This window comes from Malaclemys terrapin, chromosome 2 (genome assembly GCF_027887155.1).
Source record: "Malaclemys terrapin pileata isolate rMalTer1 chromosome 2, rMalTer1.hap1, whole genome shotgun sequence".
NCBI lineage: Eukaryota > Metazoa > Chordata > Testudines > Emydidae > Malaclemys > Malaclemys terrapin.
The window spans coordinates 80,208,562-80,230,861 of record NC_071506.1 but is presented as its reverse complement, the minus strand read 5'-3'; the positions used below and the strand labels follow the sequence as shown (position 1 = coordinate 80,230,861).

At 41.5% G+C, this 22,300-nt stretch overlaps 1 protein-coding gene across 2 annotated transcripts in view; it reads left to right on the top strand.

Annotated features, from left to right (window-relative positions):
• Window positions 1–1,109: 1,109 nt before the first annotated feature.
• The window catches only part of TTC39C (tetratricopeptide repeat domain 39C), a 70,914-nt gene continuing 49,723 nt past the window's right edge, over window positions 1,110–22,300 (top strand). Inside the window, exons 1-3 of one of the 2 annotated variants that reach the window (XM_054018784.1) lie at window positions 1,110–1,363; window positions 15,372–15,420; window positions 17,003–17,131. In XM_054018784.1, coding sequence (XP_053874759.1) covers window positions 1,218–1,363; window positions 15,372–15,420; window positions 17,003–17,131 — 324 coding nt within the window. In that variant the 5' untranslated portion in view covers window positions 1,110–1,217. Of the gene's footprint in view, window positions 1,364–12,332; window positions 12,395–15,371; window positions 15,421–17,002; window positions 17,132–22,300 lie in introns of those variants that run through there. The other variant, XM_054018785.1, reaches the window with a different exon arrangement.

Below are 22,300 nucleotides of genomic sequence, written 5' to 3'. Positions count from 1 at the left end.
ACATGAGGGAAACAGAGGATTCTGCACAAGGACTTGGAACTATTAATTGCTCTTCTGCTAGCTGTGCAGCTGGAGAGCACTCATGCTGCTGCATGTGCTAGGTGCACCAATGCAGTGAAGAGAGGCAGCGTTGAGAGGACATGAGAAAATGCAAAGGGTGAGGAAGGAAACTCAGAAAGGCTCCAGGTACAAACTCCCTCCTACCCTGTACATGGGACTCCTGCCCCATCCCCCTCCAAAAAACCTCCAACCCAGCCTGTGCACTGGAGTCCACAGAATTAATATTTTGAGGAAGATTGCTGGGAGGGGGGATTTCAGGTGTGTGGAAGGGAGCTGGTCCATGAGACATTCTCTTGTGCATTACAGGATGAAAATGCTTAAAACCCACTATGTACAATTGCAGTTTTGTACTTGTAAGCAGCCTAGTGGAATACAAGCCTGCCACCCCTCACTGTGCATGGGTGGGATTCTGGAGGGACAAGGTGGGTGAGGTAATATTTTGTATTGGACCAACTTGTGTTGGGGAGAGAGACAAGCTTTGGGGCGACACAGAGCTCTTCTCCAGGTTCCTCTGACTCTGTGCAGCTAAGGGCCCCCCTGTACGGATCCCTTTGCAGACTGGGTCCCAAGTCCTCCTGCTTATCCTCCCAAGCTGGTGGTCGATCACTGCGGGCTCGGGACCCATCTGGAGGGGCACGGGACACCCGTGTCGCCCAGCTCTGCGCTTTGCGGGCACAGTTCGCTATCGCTCCACGCAGCCGCTGGCTGCACCCCAGGCTGGCAACTGGCGGAGGGAGTTGGAGCGAGCCCAGCCCTTCCCAGCGCCCCGCCGCTGTGCCTGGCAGCGATGCTGCCCTCGCGGCCCCTCTCCCCGGCTTGGCCCCTCTCGGCGCTCGTGAGCCCCGCGCGCGCCCCGCGGCAGCCGCCGCGCGGCCCCTCCAGCCCCGTTCCACCCCCGGCCCGGCGGCTGCAGCAGCCAAAGCGGAGAGGCGGCAAGGGCAACAGCTTCGTTGCCCACGCGCAGGTCTATCGCGCATGCGCATTATCAAAGTCTTTGCCGTAGAGCAGGGGGCGCGTGAGCAGGCTCGGCACCGCAGCGAGGGAGCGGCCCAGGCTCCTCCTCCTCTCTGGTACGCGGCGCTGCCGGCCGGCTCCCCTCCCGCCTCCATCCCGGCGGAGGTGACAGGAGCGCGGGGAGCCGGCTCGGTCTCGCCACCATGGCCGGGTCGCAGCAGCCGCTGCCGCCGCTGGAGGACGAGGAGTCGCCGCTGCCCATCGAGGACGCGGAGCTGGCGCTGGCCGGGATCAACATGCTGCTGAACAACGGCTTCCGCGAGTCCGACCAGCTCTTCAGGAAATACCGGTACCAGCCCCCTCCTCCGCCGGGCGTCCCTGCACCTGCCTCCCGCCCCGAGTCCCCTCCCCGCAGAGCCCCGGCCTCCGCCGGGTACCGCTGGCCCGAGCCGCCCCCGCTCTGACCCGGCGCAGCACCTGCACTAGTGGCCCAAGCCCCTCGGCTTCCCCACCGACACCTGCCCCGGCTCATGCCTCTGTCCCCCCCGGGCGGCGTGGCGTGGCGCTCTCCGCCTCCCCCGCGGTGCGTGTGCGAAGCCCTCAGTTCTTCCCACGCAGCGTGGACAGCCGCACGCAGAGGTTGTTGTGCGCCCCGCCTGAACGAGAGAGGCGAACATCCATCCACATGGCGGGCGTCGGGCTGCCAGAGCACTTCCTCGTGCAAGCGGTTACGGCAGGAGGTGGTTTTGTGATGCCGTCAGGCTTTTCTCTCCGTTCCCTCGGGCAGATTAACCGCTTGGCGTTACATTTTGTTCCCCGAATTACTCTGCAAGAAAAAGATCGCCTCTGACTCTTAAACAGGTCCCAGCATTGCATGAGAAGTGAGGATTCACAGATTTCTGTTAATAAATCTTAACTCTAGGGAAACATTTCGATATGTGATTTTTGCAAACTGTTAGTCTGTATCACCTGATTTGACAGGCGAACCACCATTTTTTTTTTAATCTAAAAACCAGGGGAATTTACCTTTCCTCGATGGGCACTTGTAAATCTCACAGATACTGATGAGTAGTTGTGCATGTGCACAGAAGAATAACCAATAAGATTTGCTTAATATACGTGTCTTCCAATGAAAACATCCTGAAGATTTTTAGCTTTTTAAGCTTATACGTGAGTGAGTTGTACTGAGAGACTAGATAGTGACAGGGGCTAACTTGAATGCTACTGTGATGAAGCCATAAAATAACTAAACAATCTGTACCATGTGTTGTATCTAGATAAAAGAAAAGGTCACTTTCTAGAAATTACTTGAATATAGTTGTAACAGCAGATATTAGTCTATAACTACACTAATTTTAATATAGTTAAGTTTCCTGTGTAGTTGAGAAGAATTAACTCTTTCCATAATGGCTGGAGCTCTGGCATTATAGGTGTTGTTTTCTAAATTTATATGCATCACAGTGCTATTGTCTATACAGCAGAATATTCATTTAAGACCTACATTGAGTTAAAAACAGGTCTGTGTTGGTGGTATTGGAAGTACTTCAAAGCCTTCCTTATTTTTTTCATTTATAAAAATTAAATTTGATACAAATAAAACTATTTTCGGTGGAGAGGGAAGTGATGACTTAAGAACTAAAAAAACTAGGATATTAAAAATAGTTTTTACTATGCTCCTGTTTCAAAATTTTTATGTATTAATAATTGCGTGTTCAGCAGATTGTTCATCTTGTTATAGGAACCTTTGTTTCTGAAATCTTTCATAAAATCTGTTGATTTAGTTTTCTCGTTGTTATAAATTGATTATTACAGTGTAAATATCAAAGGAAAAATCAAGTTACATAAACTTTGATCCAGGCAAATATAGTTTATTAAAATAGACTATCAGTCTTGTTCATATTATGAACCTATATTCAGTGACTGAAATGGCCCTCCTCAGCTGTCTCAATCTGTTTCCCCTTGGGCTTAAAATGAGGTGTCTCATGATTCCATGCCATAGTTAATTTTGACACTCGAGGACTAATTGTGAGCAGCTGGTCAAATCTGATTTATCTGAAAATGGATTATAAGTGGTGTAATGATTCATAGGTTAAAAATCACTGGCCTAGTTGCAACTTTAACTGCAAAAGCCCAGATCTTTTGAAATATTTTGTTCTTGAATAATTTAAGTGATCAGAACTTCATGTAGAGATGAAAATGGGGGAAAATGTCCAAGGCTGACTGTTCAACCATAAACTGTAGATTTCCAGCCTAGAGATAAGATAGTTTAGGCACAAGATATAATTTGTGTTTAACTTTGCAGACTGTTTTCCTCTTTTGTATGTTTGTGTCAGATATGTTCTTGCTAACCAGAACCGAAGAAACATCATTAACTTCCAAGTAGCTATCAGTCATTTAGCAATATATTTTTATCCTTTTCTGCTTGAAAGTAAAGTCTTAGAAATAGCTCCTAATTGGGAGTGCCCTTCCAAAGAACAGCTTCTTGCCGCATTAAGAGACCTGCAATTTGTCACATTTAGAGACAGATGTTAATCTTATTGACATCAGTGACACTCAGAAAGCTGTTTGGAAGAATGTGCATTTTGCATATTAATTTATGCATGTTTCGTCAAATATATATTTTACCTATGGTATGAATTGTTTTATAGCCCTCTTCATTCAGCTAGTTTAAGCTTTTGAAACTGGCCTATGTCATTTTCAAATGGCTTCTGAAAATGGATTGACTTCAGAAAGAGTGAAGCAGAAATCAGTGTTTCTTATGGAAACTCCCTAGGGTTATTTGAAAATTTAATTATGCTGCAAATGCTTTGACTTCACTAACTAGTTTAAAATTGCTCTTCAGAAATTAAACTATTTCATCTCATTTCTTTCCTCACTTGGCTCCTGAAAGATCCCATGAAGCATATTAATTCAGGTCTGTAATCATAAATTCATAATCAGTTTATGGGAACATGGTAACAGTGTAGATGTGCCATTGAGTACATCATCCCAAATCAGTCTGAATTTTTCTTGCTCCCTCCCTCCTACCTACAGCACATGTGGCCCTCTTCCCTCCCTCCTTGCATCCCCCCCCCCCCCAAAAAAAAATGTGTGAGCTTTTAATACTGCATATATTTGAAAACTGACCATAATTCAGTTCTTAAGGAGGGAAAATTGGATTGGGAATGAAATCCTAACTGGACCTCCCTGCATATTACCCAGTAATACAGCGTTGGATGTCAGTGAATATTCCCTTTAACTCAGTGGCTCTCAATCTTTCCCGACTACTGTACCCCTGTCAGGAGTCTGATTTGTCTTGCGTACTCCCCCTAAGTTTCACGTCACTTAAAAATTATTTGCTTATAAAATCAGACATAAAAATACAAAAGTGTCACAGCACATCATTACTGAAATATTGCTTACTTTCTCATTTTTACCATATAATTATAAAATAGGTTAATTGAAATACAAATATTGTATTTACATTTTAGTGTATAGTATATACAGCAGTATAAAGTAGTAATTGTCTATATGGAATTTTAGTTTGTACTGACTTTGTGAGTGCTTTTTAAGTAGCCTATTGTAAAATTAGGCAAATATCTGGATGAGTTGATGTACCCTCTGAAAGACCTGAGTACCCCCAAGGGGTAGCCCTGGTAGAGAACCACTGTACTGACTCCTAAGAAAGCTAATTTTTCCTCAGTGTTATGAACAGAAATTTAAGCAAGAAAGTAATAACTTTTTTGTCTCTGTATAAGCAGCCTATATAAATATATCTACTTGTAGACCAAACAAACTAGGCAGTTGAACTAATCTATCACATGTCAAGTCATGCAAATAACTGCTAGTGGAATGACTGCTTTTGTAAACTAATTGGCATCTTGTTGGGACAAAACTTATGACTTGCCATTTGTTAAAGCACACCTGACAGAGGATGATCATCGAGGCTTGAAAAATGAGTTTGATGTTAGTGAACAGGCAGCTTTCCTGGATGAATATTATCAACTTCTACAGAGACTTTTTTAAATAAAAGCTTAAATTCTAGCCATAGTGGTTGTCATGACAACCTTCTAAACAACCACGAACCAAATATAAACTGATTAAATGTTGTCTTAACTCTGCAGACAGACAGCTCCAGTGCCTCTCTGGGGTACTTGTACAGTAGAATCTCAGAGTTACAAACTGACCAGTCAACCACACACCTCATTTGGAACTGGAAGTACACCTCTACCCCGATATAACACGAATTCGGATATAACGCAGTAAAACAGTTCTCCGGGGGGGCAGGGCTGTACACTCCGGCGGATCAAATCAAGTTCGATATAACGCGATTTCACCTATAACGCGGAAAGATTTTTTTGGCTCCCGAGGACAGCGTTATATTGGGGTAGAGGTGTATGTAATCAGGCAGCAGTATAGATTAAATAAAACACAGTACAGTACTATGTTAAACCTAAACTACTAAAAAAAGGGAAAACAGCTTTTTTTTTTTCTGCATGATACAGCTTTGAAACCTTACTTAGTCAATGTTCAGTTGTAAACTTTTGAAAGAACAACCATAATGTTTTTTTCAGAGTTACGAACAACCTGCATTCCTGAGGTATTTGTAACTCTGAGGTTCTACTGTATCTTTTAGGTTAATTTTATTCTTGTGCTTGTGAAAGCAACAATGGAAGTAGACCTGGAAATCTAGTTGTTGAAAAAGGGTACCAGAATCAAAGGCTGTGAGAGGAGAGTGTCAGAGTACCAATCTTGCAGCAGCAGATAGGCTTACAGAGAATGATCTTTTCCCCTTCCGCTAGTCACAGCGGAGAGAATAAGGTTCTGCAACTCTGACTCCTCCTAACTGGACACTGACACGAAAGATGAAGCCTCCATATGGGTCCAGTGACAGCCCCTTGTTAAGAATCCGGCAACCTTTCCAAGACATTTGGCTTCTCACCTGGGTGTTGCCCTTCTTAATCGTTTTGCTATAAGTTGTGATAAAATTTTCAAGCTGTAGGTACATGCGTGGGGAAAGATAAATGTAAGAAATAAGAAAAGTGTGATAGAGAAACTTTATGGGGAGAAGAGAATATAGGGCAGGATGTAGAGAACATAATGAGGAGGAAGATCTAAGGGGATAGCGGCAAAGATGAAGAAGACACGAAAATGCAGGAAAACAGCATCATGATTAGTGTGGAAAGGAGCTAGTGGAGAAAGACAGAAAGGAAAAGAAGGTTAAAAATAAAAGTGAGATGAGTACAGTAGAACCTCAGAGTTACAAACACCTTGGGAATGGAGGTTGTTCGTAACTCTGAAATGTTCATAACTGTGAAGAAAACATAGTTCTTTCAAAAGTTTACAACTGAACATTGACGTAAGACAGCTTTGAAACTTTACTATGCAGAAGAAAAATGCTCCTTTCCCTTTATTTTTTTAATTGTTTACGTTTAACACAGTGTCACCGTGCCTCCGTGGGTCACAACGGAGAATACCAAATTCAGGACAAGCTGCTGGGAAAAAGGGCAGATACACGCAAAAACTGGTGGTTATTCTCCCATAAGATGTACCAATCCAGCAAGAAAAGTAAACTTCTATCTCACTACACTGGCTAACAAGAAGTTAGAAATGCAGCCACCTTAGGTATTCCAGTCCTGGATTCAACACCCATACACTAGATTTAATGATGAGTGGTTATTTAAAATCAATTTTGTCAAACAAAAGGATTTTCTGATCCCAAAGGACCAGCCACATATCCAGGTCAATATATAACTCAGATCTTACCCAATAATCACACTGTTGCCAATCCTTTAGTATCTAATATTTAAAGGTTTATTCATAAAAAGAAAGAAAGGTGAATGTTAAAATTGGTTAAAGGAATCAAATACATATAACAATTGCAAAGTTCTTGGCTCAGGCTTGTAGCAGTGATGAAATAAACTGCTGGCTTGTTAAGTCTCTGGTTGCTTCCAAATCATTGGAAGGTCCTCAGTCCCTTGGTTAGAATGCTCCTATTAGTATAAGTCCAAAGGTTTGAGCAGGAAAGAGGCAAAATGGAGATGTTTCCAGGGTCTTTTATAGCCTCTGCCAAGTGAAGGGAAACCCATTGTTCTCACTGTGGAAAATTACAAGGAACAAGATTGTGTTCGGAATCACATGGGCAAATCACATGTCCATGCATGCTTCGCTTAGTGATAGTAAAGGCCATCCTCCATACTCCAGTTAGAACATTCACACGAAAGTCCATTAAGTGTAGATAGGCGTCTTCCATTGTGAGTTAAGTGATCTTTGATGGGCCATTCAACTTGAATAGTCCCTTCAAGATGTGTGGGCTAAATACCTTGTGGATGTTACCACATGAGCAAACATTTGAAATACAGGTACATAGTTAATATCCATAACTTCAGATACAAAAATGATACATGCATACAAATAGCATAATCATATTTGGAAAATCATAACCTCTCCATAGACACCTTACTTGACATACTTTGTACCAGATTTGTTGCAATTATATAACAGTGGTAGCAACAATGATCTACATGGTCATATTTTATCAGATAACGTCTCACAAACAGTACTGTACTGTATTTGCTGTTTTTTTGGGTGGGGTTGTCTCTGCTGCTGCCTGTTTGTGTACTTCCAATTCCAAATGAGGTGTGTGGTTGACTGGTCAGTTCATAACTCTGTTGTTTGTAACTCTGAGGTTCTACTGTAATTCTACTTCATTACATATTTTTAAAAGTAAAATTACTGATGTTGCAATGAAGTATAGTACACACATCTCATTCTTTTAAATCGCAAAGGCACTGCTTTTGTGGGAGGATGTGGCAACACTGTACGCTTGCTGTTTGGCTTATTCCTTGTGCTAGTGGTCTCTGGATTAATTATTCAGACCATTGTAGTTCGAAATGGAAAAGACCTATTGTAGTGAGTTCATGACTGCCTTGAACAGAGCATGGACCATTCTAATCCTTCTTTTCAAATATTTTTGTAAGTCACATGTTCTGAGGCATCTAAATATAGTAGTCTAAAAACTAGTAAAAAAGAAGAAACAAAGCCCAGTAATAATGACATTGTTTAGTAATTCTGGGAAAGGGTAACAGAAGGACAGTCCACAAAAACAAGCATCAAACTCTTCATTCCAGAAGAGAACAGAAGTTGAATTTAAAAGAGCACATAAAGCATCGATTAAGTGTTGAAATTCTATTTAAATGAAATAAAAGAGGGGAAGGGAGTCTAAAGAGCTCAGGCTAAAAGATAAAGAGCCAGATATTTAGAAATGGCAATAGAAAAACAGGATGAATTACAATCATACAATATCAGGATTGGAAGGGACCTCAGGAGGTCATCTAGTCCAGCCCCCTGCTCAGAGCAGGACCAATCCCCAGATAGATTTTTGCCCCAGATCCCTAAATGGCCCCCTCAAGGATTGAACTCACAACCCTGAGTTTAACAGTTAATGCTCAAACCACTGAGCTATCCCTCCCAATAATAGCAGTGAATATAATTGAGATTTTTTTTTAAAGTGACAATATAGAAGACTGCAAGACTAGGGAATGAAGTGAAGAGGGGAAGGCATATTGATAGTGAAGCAAAACAATTATGAGACTTGCTGCATGCTTTTTGGGTTAGGCTGAAGAGAGACTTTTGGAACACCATCATAGGTAGAACTGCAGAAAATGAGGTAAAAGCTTACAAGCACAAACACCAGAATTTTCACTGGGTGAGAATAGAAAAACTGCAGCTGTATTTTAAGATATCTGTAAGATTTAACATGAAGAAACTTATTGTTTCAAGATAACGTAAAGCTTCAAAGCAGTGACAGCTGAATGATGGGGGTTTTGTCCATTGAGAAGACTGCAGTGGCAATGAAGAAAAGAGTTAGAAAAAAAGAGCTTCTCTCAGACTTAAGGTACAGTACAATGACCAGTTGTCAAACAAATAAGTTAAATGTCTTTAATTTTTTTAAAGATATTTTTAGCTTGAGTGGAAATTAATTCTTCCTGTTTTTCTCTTTCTGCATAGTTGGCTTTTACTAAAAGAAGAATGACGTCCGTGTCTTTCATCCAGTGTTGATGTGTGGGAGGATGATTGTTTCTGCAATATACACAGTACATTGCTAAGTTAACTGAGAGACATGTACCTTTTCAATGCTATTTATTGCAACTGGTCAACATATGTATGTTACAGAAACTAGGTTCTAGTGGTATCTAAAGACCAGCACTGGAAACAGTAGTGCTAACTATTGTGACTATACAATAAATTACCTTGGTATCTACTGGTCATGAAAAGTAGCAATTGCGTATATGTAAGATATATTCTGTAACTAGTACTAAAACAAACTTAAAATGAATTAGGCAAATGTAAATTAAACACACATCCGACATTTCCTGTTTGCAATTAATATGCCATTAGTAAGGCACTATTTAACTGGTGATACTGCTGATTCTGCAATATTAGGCCTCCACTGCAGTTTTGACGGTAGGAGCCCTGCGATGTGTGTGGCTCTCAGTGAAAGTCCTGGCTGCCCCATGTGGCTGACAGCTGGGAGTCCGTTTTCCCCCTCTCTCCCCCTCCCTTCCCCCCCAATGTTCCTGTTATCAGCTCTGGGCCCCTGTTCACAGCCCCGGGCAACTGACAGCGGAAAAATCATAGAAAAGTAATAATGGATATTATTATTTGCAGTAATAATAAGGTCCATTATTACTTTTCCACAATTTTCCATTGCTTGTCCACAACTCAGCTGCAATTTTTTGACAATCATCCCACATTTCAAGTAGGTCCTTAGTCATTAGACCAAAATCTTTCAGCTCATTAATTCTGACACGAAATTGCTAATACAGCTAATATTGAATAAAGTGTTTAATAGTGTACATGTGTCTGTTTTCTAAGATTATATTTCTATTTGCACAAGCTACATTAAAATCAATTAAAGGATTATTTATTGTTGGCTAAACAGACCAAAAAGATGTATGTATTTTGTTTGTGAATGTTTTGTATTCTTAACTATTTGTTTGCCATTTTGAAAATATGTCAGTAGGTGTTATCCAATCCATCCATAAGTTTAGAAGGAATAATATTTTAATTGTTAGCTTGGAAAATATTAAAAATTATTTTCTGGAGCAGATGATACATCTTGTATTTTGTTCATGATATTCTGGTGCTATTTCATTATTTGAATGCATTGATAAGCCTATTTTTCAACTTCATAATCTCATCAGTCACAGTCTAATAGACTCTAGAATATATTTCTAGATACTGCTAAATTAGCAAGGGGGGAAAAAGGTCCTTAAATATTGCTGCATGAATATTACTTGAAATTTTGAGCTGAGCTAAAATATGGCAGCTTTTGGAACTTGTGTTTGTGGAAGCAGGGAGTTAGTGGTGTTTTTTTTAATTCCTGATTTCTGGAAAAGTCATAAAATAAAGATGTACATGGTGCTAGTATTTCAAAAACCATACATGAAATCTTGGTTTCATGTGCATTTTATTAATCACTCGACTGAGATGGGAGGCCTGCAGATTCATTATCCATGCTCATTTCTTTTGGGAAGGGTGAAGTATCTCTCATCTCTTGACAATTTATACTCCATGGCATGGAAGACCAGCTGTGGAAAAAGTTGGAAACCTTTCTAAAGCTCCAGGAAAAAAGGGGGGTGGCAATCTGTTGATATAACTGATGATTTAGCAGCTGTCATTCTTGCTAATTTACACACACGTATGCTCTTGTTGGGTCTGTTCAGAGGTTTACAGTCTTGATCAGCGAGACTTGAGTTTAAAAACAAAACCGAGCAAATGATTTTTTTCCCCTGCATTTGTCCTGCTGACTTTGAACAACATCAGAACAATGTGGAGGGTAAGGTTTCTGGCCTTGATGGTTAGAATTGGTAGCTGCCATCCAAAGCAGCAAAAAAACAAAAAAACCCTCTCCTGTAGCAGTAGGAAGAGAGGCAGAGGAAAAGTGCAAAATTGGGGGATGTACTAAGCAGAAAATACAGAAATGAGAAAAGTAGGAAGCTTTGTTTTTGTTTTTTGTTTTTGTCAACAAGAACAGTGGGGTGAGCGGTAGAAGTGTAGAATTTCATGGGCAAAGATGTTAGGGAACCAGGCTCTGAGAAGCTCAAGGTCCCTTCCAGTTCTAGGAGATGGGATATCTCCATTATTATAAGGGCAGAGCAAACACCTCTCCTTCCTCCGAAACAAAATTAGCTATATTAAGAGCCATAGTGACATGAACTACACTGGCATAATTGAATTGTGGCATCTAGCAGCAGTACTGTCATTAAGATAATGCAAATACTTGTTCATCCTGTTTTTACAGTATTTTACCATATAAACACCTTCTGCCTTGCAGCTAGATATCCAAAGTAATAGTTAAGGATTTTCAAATGTTTCTGTACTTCTTTAATTTGAAACATGTTTTTGAGGTTTATAATTGTGTAGACTTTAATGTAAATATGCTGCAAAATATTACTTAACAAATCATCATCTGCACTGATACAACCTAATTTTTTTCACCTCCATTCAACAAGCTGGGTAAGGATTTTTATAACATGTTGTAAGTAAACTATTATCTATTATAATAAAGTAATTGTCTAAGTAGAATAACTGATGAAGAAAGAAAATAGCCAGTGTGGCAGTATTGATTTAGATAGCTTTTTCTAAAGCACAGGGAAGTCTTTAGAAATAACTGACGTTTACAGAATGCATTTGAGCAAACAAAGGGCAGGCGAATTGGTGTAATACTACTGTTTTACATAAGAAAGGTGATAAATGAGATCTAAGGAACTAAAGACTTATTGATCACTAGCTTAGCACCTAGAAAGAGATTACCAGCATACTTAATACATGATTTCACTGCAGTAATTGATCTCAAAGCCAATTCAGCTATTGGATTTTTTCACTGCTTGACATGTTCATCTTAAAATATGGAATTTAAGTAATAACTTCTTACAATAAGTTCCTGTTTTAAGAAATGTTGGAGCTAAAGCAGTTTTAGTGTTATGTTCACTTGAGAAATGTACAGCCACATGAGCTTCACAAGATTTTGGAAAAAAAAAACAAAAGAAAGGGGAATAGAGTAAACTACTGTAGCACAATCCCTCGGCAACTCTTTGAAAATTGTTTAAAGGTGATAGATGTTCACTCCCCTTCATGTCTTTAAGAAAAAAATCACCCCCCCCCCCACCTTATTTGAAAAAAATAACATATTGATGCACATTTCATTCTAATTCAGTGTTTTCCTCTTAAATTCCAGGAGAAGCTTAGCAAATAAGGAGATGCACTCTTTTGAAGTCAGTAAATCTCTTTCCAACACTTTACTGGCTAATATTTTTTTTTATGGTGATCTATAGTTCAAAGCCATAAATCCTCATCAAGAAAATAGCATTGATGCTTGACACCATCAAAAAGAATGGTGAGGATAATAATGTTAATGTACATTGCTGGCTAGGAAACCAGACTAACGGATGCAGCAAAATGAAGTGACAGGCAACATTAAGATGATTAGGAGGCACAAATATCAAAGGATAGGATGTGTTGCTATAAAGAGAAAACCCACTGGATAATGATCATTTTGGAAACAGCTGAAGGAATTGGCATGTCAAAGAGGTGGGTAAAATACCCACCCAAACAAAAAAGGTAGAAATTATGAAATTAAAATGTAGAAATTACGTGAGTGCAAAGAATTGGAGAGAATGGGTAAAATGCTGTAAGTCTAATCTGATGCAGGATGAATGGGAGGGAGGGAGGCTAGAAGTATTGGTTGCTCATTGAGAAACTAATAATTTAATATCTTGCAGATACTCAGAAGAGTACTTAAGCAGGTCACTGGAATTTAAGTAAGAGTTTTAGGTGGAAGCGTCACTGAACCACACGTAACGTGTGACCAGGCCGACTCTACCATTTTTGCCGCCCCAAGCAAAAAAAAAAAAGCCGTTCGGACTTCCGCCCGAATTGCCGAAGCAAAAAACAAACAAACAAAAAGCCACCCGGACTGTGCTGCTCCAAGAATAGACGGAATGCTGCCCCTTAGCATGTGCCGCCCTAGGCACGTGCTTCCTTCACTGGTGCCTGGAGCCGGCCCTGCGTGTGACTGGTTTCTGCTAGTCTGTAACAGTTCTCTGTTGAGCACAGTTTAGATACTAAATAATGATATTTCTGGTGGCTACTCTCTTTGTTTGCCTGTCGATTACATTCAGGAGATTAAAATATCTAGAATGTTTGTTTGAAGTGTGTGTTTTCCTCTTTGATTTTTGTATATTAGTATATTTATTTGAAAAACCCCACAGCAAGAAGTTTATATTATAAAATATATATGGGTTTATATTTACAAATGTGTTATCAAACAGACTATAATGTGTATTTGAAGTGTAGGTTTTTCAGTTCTTATTTTCGTCTCTTATTTCCCTCTCATTCCTTTTTCTCTCTTGCTTTCTCTAAGCTTATTGGCTTTATGGTTACATATAATACATAAAGTAAAACATGGGTAAACTGTGAAAAACCTGCATTTACATCTTGGCTTCCTGAGACCATCACAAACCATGATTTGCTAATGAAAAGGATGATATTTACATATTTTATACATTGGAAAACAAATGATTTGTCCAAGGCCAAACAGTGGATCAGTTGCATTGCTGAGATTATAACAAGAGTTCCTGACAGCTAGCTCTATGTTTAGCCATAGACAGGGTTTTATAGTGATTGTGTGATTGCAGTAGTCATTCAGTCTGAAACCTGACCCAAGTACTGAATATAACCTGCCTGTCTGTTTGGTCCAGGAATTGCTGTCACCCTCTTGGAATAGATCTTAATTCTCATGAAACAAGGAAAACCTTCCGTGATGTAGAATTTCTTAATTCATTTGCTAAAAGTTAATGAGAAAGACTTCTAACCTATTTTAGATCTCTGGAACAAAGCAGATAAAGAATCAGACTTCTTATAAACTATCAAATTGGAACTTCAGGTCTCCAAGTCGCATTCTTTTTATATACACATTTCTACAGTGTCCATCACCATATTTCCTGAGCGCTTGACTAGATGAAAGACACATTAGATACTTCTAGAAATAGAATACCAGGGAATATTGTAATCACTCTTACAAATAGAAATCTGCTCAGAAGTTGAGGGATAGGAGAAAACAATTGAGCAGTGGGCTATGGCCAATCGCAGCATGGCTCACTGAAGGACATGCTGCCGGATAGGTGTGAAATGCCAGGCAGGGAGGTGAGATCAAAGTTGGTCCAAGATCAACAAGGATGCCCTGAGTTGCCTTCAGATCTATCATTGGAAGGCCATAACCTCTGCTACTTTTCTGGTCCCTGCTGAGGGATAAATCCAGCAGTAACTGCAAGGTTCCTTAACAGCAGAGTGCTCACCCACCAGAGGGTTGAAATAGTGCAAGGCATCCTCAATACTTGCTCTGTTGGGATGGCTCCAGGCTGGAGAGTGGAGCCCCTAAAATAGGTGACACTGAGCAGGGAAAATGTATGTCTCTACTGCCTCTGATGAATCGTATCTCCATGTCCACCCCAACCTTCAGGGATCCTATGGTTTTCTGGCCTTAGAACTGAAGTGGCCCTTCCCTAGCAGAACCTCCATGGAGTTCCCCATTTGTCCCAAATTTGCAACTGCATACATGCAGGTGAATTTCTGGCTCATGTGAAGCCCCATTCATTGGATGCAGTTGCAATATCAAGGCTATTGCTTGTCTCCCCGCTCCCAAGGGTTAATACTTTTGGGCCACGGAAACCCTGAAAGACAGAAATTTGCAGTTTCCATCTCGTGTACTAGCAGAGGTGACTCAAATCCACAGAGAATTATGTTGAGTTCTTTCCATCTTGTGGCTTTTTCCCTGGAGAGTATCATGTACCCACTTTTTTCACCCTATCATCTTGCATAAATCAATGAAAAACAAATAAAAAAAATCTTCTTTTAATGGAATCAATTAACAGTTATCTGCCAGGACAAGTTTATAATAGAGTATTGTCCCAGCAACCACTAAAAAGATGTGCATTTGAGTACATCAGGCTTATGTAGTTTTTCATGTCATTTAATCAATACTAGATATGTTTTGACAATAAGTTTTTTTCTTTTTTAAACATACTCCCTGATAAGTTTAATTTTAGATGAGTATTGAAAATCCCATCAAAAATATTTTTTTGAAAGAATATGCTGACCTGTTGGTACAAGGGGCTTAACTTTTGGCTTCCTGATTTTGTTTTCAGGAGGGTATAGTGACTGATTGAAAAACCTTTTTGAGTTCAGAATTTGGTCTAATGAAGCAGATTTATTCCCAGACACACAACTCTTATTTGACATCAGATATTTTCTATAGGTGCTTGTTATAGTAAACTATATGTGTACATTTGATAACTACTTTTTTTTTTTTACAGAAACCACAGTCCATTAATGAGTTTTGGGGCCAGTTTTGTCAGTTTTCTGGTAAGTGGGTGAACAAATCGAGCAGAGAGAATTCATCTCACTGTTTGTATCATTGTTAATTTCCTTGTGTGTGTGTGTGTGTTTTCCTGTTAAGCTCAACTCTTTTAGAATATTAAAATTAATGTAGTTATAAAACATGCATAACTCATTACATTGCATACATGGAATCTTAACTTGTTTTGCTCTTTTATGTGGTTTTAATTGGGAGTAAAGGGTTCTATAAATTCAACATCTCAAATTTATTAAATATTGACATGTTCCATTAAAAGCAAAAGCCAAAGACTGATTATCTTGCTTTACTGAAAAAAGAATTATTAAAATGAAATTCATAAATTCAGTTTTGTCCTATAATAAACTGTTAATTTCTAAGTCTCATTTATCATTATTTTAGAATAAAACTGGTGGGCTTCATGTGAAAACATCTTACCTCTGCACCTTCAAAAAGGGTACAAATTTATTTGAGGACTAAGAACGCTAATAGACTAAAGGTTATTAATGTGTGATCAGTCACATTTATGAAAATGTGTTAAATACATCGTAAATGGAAGAAGAGAGAAAAGGGATGAAAATGAGCTGCTGATCTAAAAGCATATTTAATAGTATATAAGAAAGTATTTGAACCTCGTTTTTAAGTTGACCTTATTGTGACTTGCCTGCTTAATCCTAAAGTGCAACCATATATAGAATAGTAAAATTTAAAAAAAAGATAATTTTATAATATTCCAGAAGTGCTTTTTTGTACATTAAATTAATTTTAAACACCTCAGTCTGTGGACTGCATGACTTGGAAAGTCATATTATATAGGAGGATTTTTTCCTCTTGCCTTAGGCCAACGTGATGAAAATCTCTTAGGCTTGCTCATCTGAGTTGATTTACTGAACCAGTATAACAGCACAGTACAGCATCATTGTACCTTGAAAAGCTTTTGCTTAGTTACTGTTCTAAAGATAGCCACAGCACTTCGCATGCCTATGTCATCCAGTATTTCCATTAGACAAAAGCATCAGAAAAAGAAGTCAGTTATCCTGAGACCCTCTTTTAGCTAGGTTAAATGGAAGCTGAAATGATTTTTTTTTTTTTTTTAACAAGAAGTATAGGGATTCTGCTCATTATCACTCATACTGCAGTGGGTTTTATTTGTTCTTGACTTTGAGGAATGTTATTTACGTGAATAAATTATATAAAACAGTATGTGCGCAGACACAAATTGAATCTTGCATAACAGTAATTGAAAGTGAATTTATGTAATGTAATTCATTTTTCAGCTAATGTAATATGACGGTATTTTCAGTTCAACTGTATATTAAACATTCAGTTTTGTTGAGAGAAACAGAGTCAGCTAATAAGTTCTGATTTCAGACTCTTGACATTTTAGTGAGGGACACTTAAATGCGGTTGGGCAAGGGGTGTATATATATCTAGCTGTGTATATACACAACATGAGTCTCGAGTAGCAATTTAATCCTCAAATGTTTTTTAAAGAAACTTATTTAGTTTTTGTCTATAGTTACTGCACCAATAGCTGATGTAAATTTTCTTGTTGTTTTGTTATTCAAATCTTTTGCATTTTATTTTTGAAAGAATGCCATGATGACATTTGAAGAAGAGAAAATGCAGTTGGCTTGCGATGATTTAAAAGCCACAGAAAAACTGTGTGAGAGTGAAGAAGCTGGAGTTATAGAAACAATCAAGAATAAAATTAAAAGGAATGTAAGTGGAGCATCTGTAAAATATTAGCTATTGTGTACTGTGTGCAACCGTTTGTGAAAACTTTCTTCTACCTTTCCTTTTCTTTTTGGCATTCAAGAGGGGTTTTCATAGCTGAGTTGATGTCAGAACCGCTGTTGGGAATCCTTGTGGTTTGTTGTTCTTGAAAATTTCAATTTGCATGACCGTGTCAGCTCAGATGGGCTGGCATATGGAATTTCTAGGTTTAAAGAGGCTAGTTACCACACTGATGGGCATTTTAGAAATTTGAGAGAGAGATTTACCCAGAGTTGAGGACAGCTCCCGTAAGGCCACCCATATGGTTGTGTTTTGCTGGGTTAGATATTCTGAATATTTCAATGCAGAGGCTATCCCATACCTGTATTAGCATCACAGACAGAGTTTAGTCATAACCTCACAAATTTTTGTGGTGGTCTCTGCTGATGAGGCACACCTGGTCTACCCTCCCAACTGGTGTATCTGTCCGGTTACCAAATGCTTTTATCAGCTGTTAGAGAAGGCTCTTGACTCTGGTTCCTCACTGAAACCTGGTGATTTTGGTGTCTGGATGCCATTGGGGTTTAATGGTGAGCTCTAGGAATTGAATTAGTTGGGCTGTGTTGAGATGGAGTTATCTAAGGAGCCACCTGGAGTCTGATTTTTTAATTTATTTATTTTATTTTATTTTGTACAAGGAATGTGTGACTCTACAGAAGAGCTGTGATTGATGCAAAGAAATATTTTTCCTCTTAACATATACTCTTCAAGGGACCGACCATCTGCTGAATTTCTTTCAGGAAGCATGCAGTCTGATTACTCCGGATAATTATTTGTTTAGTTTATATACATAGTAATATCTTGTGATGCTTCCCAGGGGTAGCCAGGGTTGTGAGGCACTTCAGTACTGCCTGCAGTTAGCATGAGGAAGGTTTGTCTGTGCCTCCCAGGCGTCAGCTCTCCATCCCCACTGACCACAGGCAACACCAGCACGCTAGGCCTATGCAAGCCCTGCTCTCTCTCTCTCTCTACAGATAGGCAGATTCCAACCCTTGAGCTCCCGGAGCATCTCCTTGGAGTGTCTACCACTGGTTCACAGAATTCACAAATTCACTGCTGTCAAAGGAACAGTACATACCAGTTTACCAGTTTCACCTGAGGATCACCGCTCCACTTAACACACAGCACTTAAATATGTTTAGTAAAAATGTATTTAACAAAGAGTAGAGATTCTAGAAGTAGCAAGTGAAAGTATTGGAAACAAATGCTTACATATAAAATTAAATTCTAATGTCTTCTAGAGCCTAGATTTAATTAACAAGATACCATCTTGTCTAATGAAAGTTTAGCTCACTTAGTCTTTCCAGTATTTTCTAGCCAGGTTGGATCTGACCCTCTTTCATAAGACAGAACACGCTGATAATTCATCTCAATGAAGGGCCTGGGGTGTACTGCAGTACCCCCAGTTATACCCCCCAAAACCATTGCCCTTACTCATAAACAGGACACCCTGTGTTTGTTTTTTTCCTTTAGATCTTTCATGTGACCAGCTAGAGAGAGAAATGTTTACTACCCCCCACCTGAACAGAACCTGTTTATCACCTTCTAGAGACCTATCTTAACTCCCACACCTTAAGAACATAGTTTTCAGTATAGATACCTAATTCCTTAAATAATGTCTGTGCATGCACTTTGCAATGATTAGGGTGTCCAGTGTGTTACTGGCTATTGGTAGAGACTTCACATGCCACCCTTTGGTGCATTATTATATAGACATCAGACCCTTATGCACCACCCCTTATGCCCTCTGCCAGTTGGCACTAAGGGGTCCCTTTACCATCTAAATCGACAAAAGGCGAGGAGGAAACAGGCACAGAAATGTGAAGTGATTTGTCCAAGGTCATATAATAGATCAGTGACAGAGAAGGGATTTCAGTGTTGTTACTCCTGATTTACACTACTGAGAGAGCAGAATCAGGCCCTAAATGGAAAAGAGATGAATTTTCAAATTCTTGTAATTTCACATTATCTAACTAGAGAAGGTATCTGTTTCAACGCCTTTGTGGACAGTGTAGTATGCAGAAAGGTTTCAATGTAAATAAACTGAACATCTTAACCCAAAAGTTATTTAAGAGAAATACATTCCTGTAAGAAACTGAGCAAGGAATTTCACCAGCCAAAACGAGCAGCTTTACCTACAATATGTAGTTAAAAGAAAATCTGCTTTTTTCTGCCTTTAGTGGGCCTAGTTGAATCTCAGAAGTAGTAATCTTGTGTGATTTTCTGTAACTCCATAATATATTCTTCCCAAGATGCACCTGTGGAGGTGCTTTATCATTACCTGAACTTGTCTAATGGCATAACTTCTTCTTTGAGTGCTTGCTCATGTCGATTCCATTCTAGGTGTGCGTGCGCCCACGTGCGTGGTCATTGGAGATTTTTGCCTTAGTGGTATCCATAGGGTTGGCTGTGGCACTTCCTTGAGTGCCACGCTCATGCATCTGTGTATCAGGCACCGCCGGCCGTACGCCCTCTCAGTCCTTCTTACCGCCTATGGTGGTTAGTCGGAGCACCTTTCCTTGCATAGCAAAGGCTAGTGGTTTCGTGTCTCCAGACTTTGAGCGTTAGGGCCTTGTAAATAGTTGTTTATAGTAATTAGTGTTATTAAGTGTAGTTAGAAGTTAGAGTCCCATTGGGGACTTCGCCCCAAGCGGGGCATGCCCCGGTCTCCAGGGTTTAAGCCCTGCATGGACTGTAACAGGACTATGTCTGAAAGTGACCCCCACAGCAGCTGCCTCAAGTGCTTGGGGGAATCAGATGTGAAGGATGAGTGTTGTATCTGTAAAAATTTTTGACCCAGGACTCAGAAAGAGCAGGATATTCGTTTGAGGGCTCTCCTCATGGAGTCTGCCCTCTGTCCGGCTTCCAAGCCATCCCGCCAAGACTTGAGTCCTACTACCTCGGTCTCCGTGCATAGCTCACCCCCAGCACCGGGCTGCACGCAGCACCACTTCTCATCCCCAGTGCCCAGAAAGAGAACTAAGAAGCATGGCTCCCCAGCATTGGGCAAGAAAGGACGTGGGGCATTGGGCAAAGGACACACTTTTTGCCGCCCGGCCACTCCGGAGCCATGTGGATGTTCCTCCCAGTCAGGGCCCTTACCCCCTTAAAGGATCCACCTCTGACTCCCAGGAGCGGTGGGGGATGCAAACTTGTGGCGACATAGACACCTTCCCAAGCTCCCACAACGCTGAGAGAGCAGTGGTCTCCGCCTGTGCCACTGGCACCATGCGTGCCCCAGGAGGCAGCAATGGCTCCCTACAAGGGCAGGCCAGCCTCAAGACCCCCCAGGAGGCAGTGGAGCACCACTGATCCCCTGAGCCAAGGCAGAGCTCTCTATCTCCGCACCACAGATCTCTGATGTCACAGCCCAGATCCTCTTGGGCTCGCCCTCAGTCACCAGCGCCACGTTTGCAGTCCCCGCCATCTTGACGCAGATCACCTAGGGGGAGGCGCTGGTCTCTGTACCACCGGCACCGTTCACCCTCCGCCGGTCATCCTCTCGGCGCAGCTCTCTGTCTCCTGCCCCATGGGAGCACTACTCTCGTGATACTAGTGGCTCCAGCACTGGTCCCCATGACACCGGCACTGATCCTTCTCTAAGCACCGGTCTCTGGTGGCGATGGTTAGCAGGCAGGCGCAGGTGTCGACAGCCCTACCGTGGTCACCAAAAGGGTATTCCTCTGGCACGAAAGGGCAGTTTAACCCCTCGCTGAGACTCCACTGGCACGATTGGACACCTGAGACCATGTCGACATCTACAGCGCTGCCTTGGCAGCATGGCCAGTGGCATTATTGGAGTGCATGGGGCATGCCAGTGATAACGATGCCACCTTGGAGCAACAGTTGACGGCACTGGACTCGGTGAATGAAGCACGCTCAGAGGTCAGGGCAGAGGAAACAGCGCCCACCCCAAAACCCCCTTCCCCTGTGGGGGATGATGCCATGGGGGCTCCCCAGTAGTACAGTTGTTGTCCTCATCCATTGATGAGGCGGTCGTGGGACTCTCGAGGTCCAGCCTGCCAGATGATTTTAAAGAACACCAGGCCCTGCTTTGATGGGTGGCTGAGAACTTGGGCCTAGAGGTGAAGATGATGTCTGAGCAGGCGGACACATTGTTCAATGTGCTCTTGGCATCTGCCTGTGTTGCACTACCAGTGCGTGACTGGGTCCTGAAAATTGCCAAGGCCCTCTGGCAAACCCCGTCGCCCATCCCTCCCACCTCCAAAAGGGCAGAAAAGAAGTACTTTCTCCCGGCCAAAGGGTTCAAATAATACCGGGCTCCCTGGTCATCTCTGTTGCCAACAAGAAGGACAAGCAGGGGCACAGCAGTTCAACTCCCAAAAATAAAGAGGCCAAAAGACTGGACCTTTTTGGAAGAAAATTTTATTCGACAGCCAGCCTGCAGTTCTGGGTGGCAAACCACCAGGCCCTCTTGAGCAGGTACAATTTTAACTTATGGGACTCCTTCCATAAGTTCAAGGAGTTCCTCCCTCAAGGTTTGGCCTAGGAATTCAGCACCCTGGTGGAGGAGGGTACCTCAGTAGCAAGGTGCTCCCTCCATATGGCATGGGAAGCAGTGGACTCGGTGGCTAGGGTGGCCACTTCGGAGGTAGTCATGAGGCGCAGTTCCTGGCTTCAGACTGCCGGCCTATCCCAAGACATGTGGATCTCCCATTCAATGGGAATGGGCTCTTTGTGGAGTAGACTGACACAAGGCTGCGTGGGTTAAAGGTCACTTGTGCCACCCTTTGCTCGCTGAGTATGTGCACACCCCACAGTCTGCAAGGAAGCAGTTTCGGCTGGCCAAGGCCTTGGCAGCCTCGTCAAGAGTCTGCAAGGAGAAGGGATAGAGACACGAGCTTTAGTCATTGCTGCCCTTTCTCCTCCCACTCACCCACACAACCCAGCCCGGCAAAGCATCCTGGGGACCAGAAGCGCTCATTTTGAAGGTGTGCTCGAGAGTGACATCCCAGTTGACTCCCTGTATCCACCTTGTCCTTTCCTTGACCGTCTTCATACCTTCTGTTTGGTCTGGTCGTGGGCCAGCACCCAGAGGTCCGAGGTGAATGTAGTATCTCAGGGCTATACCATACAATTTTTGGCCGCCCCCTC